At 36.2% G+C, this 8,913-nt stretch overlaps 1 protein-coding gene across 2 annotated transcripts in view; it reads left to right on the forward strand.

The window, feature by feature from the left end:
* Positions 1–4,616: 4,616 nt before the first annotated feature.
* The window catches only part of LOC128882742 (xenotropic and polytropic retrovirus receptor 1 homolog), a 28,550-nt gene continuing 24,253 nt past the window's right edge, over positions 4,617–8,913 (forward strand). Inside the window, exons 1-8 of one of the 2 annotated variants that reach the window (XM_054134471.1) lie at positions 4,617–5,154; positions 5,519–5,610; positions 5,812–5,965; positions 6,130–6,374; positions 6,619–6,880; positions 7,763–8,130; positions 8,210–8,552; positions 8,636–8,805. In XM_054134471.1, the coding sequence (XP_053990446.1) occupies positions 5,542–5,610; positions 5,812–5,965; positions 6,130–6,374; positions 6,619–6,880; positions 7,763–8,130; positions 8,210–8,552; positions 8,636–8,805 (1,611 nt within the window). In that variant the 5' untranslated portion in view covers positions 4,617–5,154; positions 5,519–5,541. Of the gene's footprint in view, positions 5,155–5,184; positions 5,332–5,518; positions 5,611–5,811; positions 5,966–6,129; positions 6,375–6,618; positions 6,881–7,762; positions 8,131–8,209; positions 8,553–8,635; positions 8,806–8,913 lie in introns of those variants that run through there. The other variant, XM_054134472.1, reaches the window with a different exon arrangement.

Below are 8,913 nucleotides of genomic sequence, written 5' to 3' on the forward strand. Positions count from 1 at the left end.
ACTGAGCGTGCAAAACAAGCGTTTTCTACAATCATTGGGATTCATCGTAAAGCAATAATGTCGGACATATTGGATATTGACGGTACACCTGTCTTTGACAATCGCATAACCAGCATAGAGACACACACCTATAATCCATATGCAAATACTAGACTTGGAAACAATGATGAGATAAGGATACCGATACAGTAGCAGGATCTGTACACGCTACCGTGTGAGAGTCACTTATACATCGAGGGAAAACTGAGTCTACTGGAGAAAAAACCGGAGGGAGTGAAGGAAAATGTTGTTCTTGATAACAACTGTGCTGCCTCTCTGTTTGATGAAATTCGATATGAAATGGATGGGATTGAAATAGATCGTTGCAAAAATCCGGGAGTAACGACTGCGTTAAAGAATTATGTATCTATGTCTATTGAAAAAAGTAAAACGTTAGGTAATGCTGGCTGGTATCATAAGCAAAATGCTGCAATTGCAGATTTTAATTTTTGCGTGCCGCTTGGTATGTTATTCGGATTCTGTGAAGATTATAAACGCATCGTAATCAATGCACACCATGAATTGATTTTAATTCGATCTCGAAACGATGAAAACGCCCTGATTGGTCCTACCGTTTTGAAACCTGTACTCAAATTGTTTAAAGTTCCATGGCGAATGCCTCACGTCGGTTTGGATGAATTGAACAAATTGGCGCTCTTACGTATTCTTGAAAGTGGTCGACTGATTTCGATGAGTTTCCACTCCTGGGATCTGTATGAATATCCGTTATTACAAACAACCACGAAGCATACTTCATCTGTGAAAACAGCAACGCAATTAGAGAAACCGCGATATATGATATTCGCTATGCAAACCGATCGAAAGAACAAATTGGACAAAACATTTAATCACTTTGACAATTGTAAACTATCAAACATACGACTACATTTAAATTCAAAATCTTATCCATACGATGACTTGAATCTGGATTTTGATAAGAACAAGTATGCAACACTGTACGATATGTACGCAAACTTTCGAAAATCATATTACGGACACGGTGAACCCCTGCTCGATATGTTAGAGTTTTTATCATGTGATCCGTTTGCGGTCATAGATTGCTCGCGTCAGAACGAATCTCTAAAGAGTGCCACGACTTATGTTAGGATAGATTTCGAATGCAGAGATAACGTGCCGCTCAATACAACTGCTTACTGCTTGATTATACACGATCGCATAGCCGAGTACAGCCCTCTGACGAATGTAGTACGCAGACTAAACTAATACAGTAAAAATCTCTGCTGAATGTTCAGTCTCTTCGAAACTGTCGATACAGCAAAATGGCTCACCTAACGTTCGTAGACTTGCAAGGTTTCAAAACGGACTCGAATGATTTTATCGTAAAAGAGGTGGCTGTCCTCGCTCAAGGAAAAAAGTTAGTGCATTGGATATTTGAACCTCCATTTGGATTGCATCGTCTAACGTCTAACGAAAAACGTGGTGTTTGGTAGTTAACGAAAAAACACCATGGAATCAGATGGACGGATGATTACGTACCCTACGCGAAGACGAGCAGCCTGTTACGAACCGCGTTGGAATGCGCTGACAGAATTTTAGTTAAACGATCGGAAAAGAAGAGATGGTTGTACAATGTAATTGGAATGGAAGCCTTCGATGTTGAAACGGATTTAGAAGACAGAGAAATACCGAAATTGTCTACAATGAGTGAAGGACATTACAGATGTACGTTTCACGATGGCGTTTGTGCCATGGAAAATGTGTTCAAAATATATACGCTATTTGATGTAGAAATGCAAACTGTTTTTGAAATATGAAATAAACATGACGTCATGGTACAGAAAAAAGAAATGCTGTATCATCAATAAATTCCTTACATGATAAGGGGTGATGGAGGGGAGTGGATTCGGTATAAAACGGAAATTTGGGATACAGCGGTTAGAAGATTGTTAGACCAATTTAAACGTCAGCGATGTAGACTGCTGTTGAAGTTGCTCGAGGAACGGGGGAGAAATTTTTAGATGATAATTACACATTGCGGCCAGTTTCTAAGAAAATGCGTACATGGTAAGATGTTCGTTTCCTCGATGTAAAACGTAGCAAAAATATGTATCATTCTTTTCATATTCATTTCATTTACACAGTGAAACCAATGATTCGCCCGAATTGAAGTCGAGCCGCGGAGTACGTATTTTGGGACGGAGATATCCTTTGACGACTACCTGGTACAAGTATTTAGATATTGGAATAAGAATTGGTCGTCGCTGTGATGTGGAATTGGCTATTGGAGATAACCGCGGCAATGAAATCCAGTTTCCAATGTTTACCTGGAAAAAGCTATCGGAGAGAAAGATGGACATTTTACGGAACTTTGAAATGACGTCTAGTGATCCGATACGTGTTTGCGATATAACGATTGAGTTTCGCTGCGTGGACGATGTTAAAGTCGCGAAACTCTCCACTTCCGTCAACACCTTGTTCCTCACGGAAAAAACGATTTGTAGAATGTTTGATTTCGAATACTGTATCAATCATATGTACACGTGGCTTTCCGAGAATACGTTTCTCGTCGAGCGCAGATATGAAACTTTTGTAAAATTAATACATAATGTAAAACCAAATGATATTGTAAGAACAATTACCGAAGATGAAAATTTTGAACGTCATTCGTTGATTGATTCTGAATTGTTAGCCTTAGGGTTGAATGTAATTCGGCATGGTGATCAAATAAAATTATGTATTTACAATTGAATATTATTTCTTTCTTCATAAGCGCGAATCACTGGCGGTAAGTGCGGGTAACACAGAACGTTTAGTTTGCAGTTTTTGACTTTGTCCCTGAAACAACATATCGGTGTCTCGAATATTCCACCGCAAAAAAGCGCATTCCTTCACGTATGCCCTTGAAATAGAGTATCCTGTATCCATGGTTCGATCGCGAGTCGGTATGGATTTTTGGTGATCTAATCTTCCGCGAATAATACATTTGCAAAGAATGCATTTCTTTACGTATGACATTAAGATGCTAAAACAGAACGTTTAGCTTGCAGTTTTTAAATTTGTCCTCGACTCGCGAAACTTCGCGAATCTTTGCACGTGTCTTTGAAATAGATCCATTAGCGCATTTTAAAGGGGTGTGGGCAGCTGATTAAATGGCGCCTCGAAAAGGTGTTTAATCAAAAGTGGGCGGAAGTGGGGCCTTATTAACTAATTAAAAAACACGAAGTGGGGCAGCCAATTAAAAAACACGAAGAGGTGGGAGGCAGCCAATTAAAAAACGAAATGGCGCATTGAAGGGGGTGGTCAATCAAAAGTGACGTCACACTCCCCGAGCCACGAGGCCCCGCCCCTCGCTTCCCCCACCCACAAGGCCCCGCCCTTCGCTTCCCCCGTCCCCGCGGCCCCCCTGAGATCCCGCTGTTCCAGAACCGGCATACCTTACCTACTCAGTTGTGCGCAAGCGCTATAGTCAATGGGCGATAGCAGTGGGGAAAGGCGCGAATTGAAATTTTAGACGGTTTGCCGAACTACTCTTTGAGTATATAGAAATGTATATAGAAATGTATATTGAGTATATGTCTACTACTCTTCGACCATTGGTCAAAGCTGCAGTCAGCCTGTCATCGATTCCCTTTCCTTTTTCACATGTAGCCCTGCACAAACATGCCCGCGCGACTCCCACCTTCACCCGACTCGGGGGTGGATCCGAGATCGATGAAGATCACCGATAGAAGGAGTAGGGCGCAACCCCCGATTGGACCAAGACAACCCGAGGGGAGGAACGAGAATCTTCCGGAGAAGGGAGAGAAGCAGCAGATCGAGCGAGGATTTTTCCAGAGAGATCAATCGTAATCGAACCTCTGGGAACGAACCACGAAACGATTTCTAAACCAGACGGGTCGACTGAATAAACGTCTTTGCTTTTCTTAAAAGTATTTCAAATTTTTATTTCACGCGCCTCTCCGGGTAGAGCGGTTCAGTGCTCCATGGGCACCCTATCCACGTCAGAAAATTCCCTATCACCGCACGACGCGTTCCGCAACAAAGCTATTCCGCGTTGTGGCACTACATGCCATGAAGCTAAGTTCACGTGATAGCGTAACAGCGTCAAGTCTCACTTTTGGTATGGAGATGTTGGTTATGCTCTGCTTAGTGTATAAAGAGTAAGCTTGAGCAGTCCATGTATATATGGTCGAAGGGCGCAACAACCGCAGCAGAGACGACAGCAGCGCTGCAGTGGACAGCATGATAGTGGAGCAACCATATTGCCATACTAATCATCAAGATTTCACAGCAACGAAGCTAGTCAATTTATTTGAAGCGAAGAAGCAATATTTTCTCACGATTCTTTTTCTAAAATATTCTTTACATCACTCCGCATGCCACTGCAAGGCCCGATTTTGCAATTTCACCTTTAAAATATGATAAATATATGTTTTTAACAACTAATCTTCTAATCTACAGTATGGAAAAATCATGCTAGTCTAATTGCCCTGTTCTTGTATCTCCTCCGATTATTGTATCTTCCTCTCTGTCACAGTATCATTGGAGGAACATAGATCTATCTATTCTTGTCTTGGAGCTTCCCATTTTTTCCGTAACTGTCGCTGAAGTCGACTCGGAATTTTCGGATTCTACTCGCCGAAATCTACAGGATTATGTAAAAAAAAACTTACCAATTTTTGGTTTCCCAAAGTATAATGCAGCCGACAACTGCAAATGGATATTCAAATCCAATGTTACACATATAAGAATTTTATCTAACTCATCAAACAGATTCTCAGTCGATGTGTGCGTTAAAGCAACTTCATCATGTATATTCTTTGATCGTATATAGTAAGAGATAGGAGATGCCTATCCTTAGTAAAATCGTAACCAACGAATTGAAAAAATTATTTATCGTGGTTGTTTGATACGTACATATAATTGTTGCTTGTGTGCGGAAAACAGTACATTCCATAACTGTCCATAACTAGTACAAAATTTGACAATGCAATACGTATAGATAATGAGAATAAACATGTCTAGCTTTAAAATAGTGCATATTTAACATGTCGTAAATGTATGAAAGAAGTATTGAGTCAGTGCTGCCGACAAAGAATCTGTGAGTTTTATATATATCACGTGTAACCTCTTTTATGCTTCAATTGATTAAAGGTAGGCAACAAAATAAAACTAAATATTCGATCTGCGTCTACAATAGATGTTTATTTCATTTCTTTTTTTAATAGATTTTTATATTCGTCTCATATTTAGATTTTTATTTTATTTATTATCTTAAATTATCGTAACGTACATTGTCAGTAATAATAACTAATTCATCGTATTTGACATGTAAATTATATAAATTTTACATTTAGTAATTATATTAACAGATGTTCTACAGTAATATACAAATTTGTTCTTTGCTGTGATTTGTTTATATACTATATTTTATAGTAGAGATGCATGTTAAGATTGTAGTTTTATTCGTATTCTATTATTCTTAAATTATATTAAGTGTAATTAATATTTATTGCAGATTGTAATAATAGTTGAAAGAAGATGAAGTTTGCAGAGCATTTATCTGCTCATATTACACCTGAGTGGCGTAAGCAATACATTAGTTATGAGGTAAAGTGAAATAACATTAATATTGTAATCCCAATGTAAAATTAGAGTATAAAATCAAAATATTATGATACAATTACAGAATTATTTAAAATTTAAAGATCTGTAAGAACTGTTTAGTAGTAATAGTAGTAATAGTAGTAGTTGTATGTTTTATATAGAATTAATAGTTTAATAATTAAGATAACCTCCTTGGGTTAATAGGAAATGAAGGCTATGCTTTATACTGCTATAGAAGAAGCACCCTCGGCTGAAAGTGTAGAACCAGAAGTAATATCTCGACACTTTGCTTCTTTCGATGAGGTGTTTTTCACATTTTGTGATCGTGAATTGAAAAAAATTAATACTTTTTATTCTGGTAAGAATAATTACATACATATAAATTAAATTGATATATCTCGATCTCATAATTTCATTTGCATTATCTTTAATATTATATTAATGTTAATAAATTGTTGTGATGATAGAATAAATAAAGTGATGATGAAAATTCTGTTATTAATGAATATATGTCTTGTATAGAAAAGTTGGCAGAAGCAACACGTAAATATGCAGCTCTTCAAAGTGAATTGAAAGTTGCTCTAGAATTGCAGCATGGTGGAGGCAAAAATAAAGGAAAAGTAATTGTTAAAACTCATTTACCAACGAGGAAGCTTAGGGAACTGAAACTTGCATTCTCAGAATTTTATTTATCTCTCATACTTCTTCAGAATTATCAGAATCTTAATTACACTGGTTTTCGGAAGATTCTTAAGAAGCACGACAAGGTATATAGAAAGAAACCTTCTCTTTCTACATGATTGTACAGATTCAAGCTTAATTTATTCGTATTTCTCTAGGTTTCAAGATTCGTTTAAACAATAGTGAAAAAATAGGGAAAGAACTAACATTTATCTTTTAAAGTCCCTTATCGTATTATGCACAAGTAAAAATTCAGCACTCCTTTTATCTTGTAGTATTTTATATTTATTATTGTGCAAGACGGAGTATTAATTGTATTCTTATTTCCAGTTGTTGTCAGTAGATAGCGGTTCAAAATGGAGAGTAGAATGCGTAGAGACAGCACATTTTTACACGTCAAAAGATATAGACAAACTTATACAAGATACAGAAACTACTGTAACAAACGACTTAGAAGGTGGAGACAGACAGCGTGCCATGAAAAGATTACGTGTACCCCCTTTAGGCGAGCATCAAAGTCCGTGGACTACTTTCAAGGTTGGATTATTCTCTGGCAGTTTCATTATCCTATTTGTAGCAGTCGTACTTTCAGGTAATATTATAAAATCTTATATAGTAAGTTTTCGATTTATGCGGTTAGTTCATTTTAACAGTCAAATTTTATAAACACGAGTTATATAGGGTGGAAAAATAATCAGTTTAAACATAATAAGAATGTGATGCGAAAAATAAACAGAATGTGGACAGTGTCAAATAAATTTTTGCTTAATTGCAGAGATTAAAAGAGTTGATTACAATGCCTAATACAACTCGCAATTCCTTCCAAGACTGATTTTTATTTTTGCTTATAATACATTTGGTATACAATTTGAGTTTTAAAAGTTCATTTGAAAGTTAAATACATATATATCTATTTCTTTATGGAAAAAAATTGAAGAAAAGCGAGTTGTATGTAATACCTAAGTACATGTGTGTGTACAAAACGTACAGAGTGATTCGAAATAAATGTCTATGGGGAAGAAGAAAATATTGCATTAAAGATTTTTTTTCTTAAAATTGTATTTTTCGAGATTTTGAGATCATCCACTTTTTTTTTAACTGGGATGACGTATTTTTATTACTGTAATATTGTGGCCAACAGAATGACAAATTCAAAAATTTATAATATGTAATATATGTAAATATGCAAACACATTTAATATTGATTATAAATTAATTTATACATTGAATTATGATTTTATAAGAATAATTGTTTTAAAGTTGATCCACAAATTAATACATGGTCGAATTTATCTTAATGGAGATATTTTTTGCTTTAAGCTTTTATGAGTCAACTTAATATATAAGAATATAAATGAGAGTGTATCTGGATATCTATGAATCCGCATAACTTGAGGACACAATATAATACTAAAGAATTAATATAATTTATTGTGGTGGTATTAAGTGTTTCCACTTTTGTTTTCATTTACAGCAATATTCCATGATGGCGGAGAAAACTTAAAAATCGCATTTAGATTATACCGCGGCCCTTTGCTTATTATAGAATTCTTATTCCTTATTGGAGTGAATGTTTACGGGTGGCGATCGTCGGGCGTAAATCATGTATTAATATTTGAATTGGATCCTCGAAATCATCTTTCCGAACAACATCTCATGGAATTAGCTGCTGTTCTTGGAGTCATATGGACCCTTAGTTTATTGAGTTTTTTATACAGTGCTAGTTTAAGTATTCCACCATATGTAAATCCATTAGCCTTAGTTTGTATAATGCTGGCATTTCTTTTGAATCCATTAAAAATGTTTCGTCATGAGGCTCGGTTTTGGTTGTTGAGAATTATTGTAAGTACTGTCATCGATGTTATCTAATGCAAAAACTGAATTATTATCGAACAATTATTCTCAGTGATTTGTTTCTTAGGGACGAGTTTTAATATCGCCATTCGCATATGTCAATTTCGCTGATTTCTGGTTGGCAGATCAGTTGAACAGCATGGCTACGGCTTTGTTAGATTTTCATTTTTTGACATGCTTTTACATCACTAACGGAAACTGGTTGGAAGCAGGCGATACCATCCAATGTATGTCTGGTTCTCTACTTGTTAGGCCTATTGTCAATTGTCTACCCGCATGGTTTCGTTTCGCGCAATGCATTCGACGGTACCGTGATTCAAAAGAAGCATTTCCACACTTGGCTAACGCTGGAAAATATTCGACAACTTTCCTTGTTGTTATAGCTAATACCATGTGCGTCTATCGGGCTGGTAAGTTATATAAAACTCTTGAGTAGGATTGCTATAATTTTTAATTGAATAGCAGATTGTAACAGAATATATGTTCCTTTTAGTGGACTATTCAAGTCGATGGGAGAATCCATGGTTGTGGCTTTGGGTAATCAGTTGCTGCGTCAATTCTATATATTCCCTGACTTGGGATTTAAAGATGGACTGGGGTCTTTTAGATAACAATGCTGGTGAAAACAGATTTTTGCGTGAAGAAGTTGTGTATTCAGCAGCGGTACGTATAGTATTGAAATATAATATTTATTATATTTTAAGCATTTGATAACAAAATGCTCGTACGAAGATACAACAAAATTTACTTGTGAGCATTTATTCAATTTCA

This window comes from Hylaeus volcanicus, unplaced genomic scaffold (genome assembly GCF_026283585.1).
Source record: "Hylaeus volcanicus isolate JK05 unplaced genomic scaffold, UHH_iyHylVolc1.0_haploid 12172, whole genome shotgun sequence".
NCBI classification, from domain to species: Eukaryota; Metazoa; Arthropoda; class Insecta; order Hymenoptera; family Colletidae; genus Hylaeus; species Hylaeus volcanicus.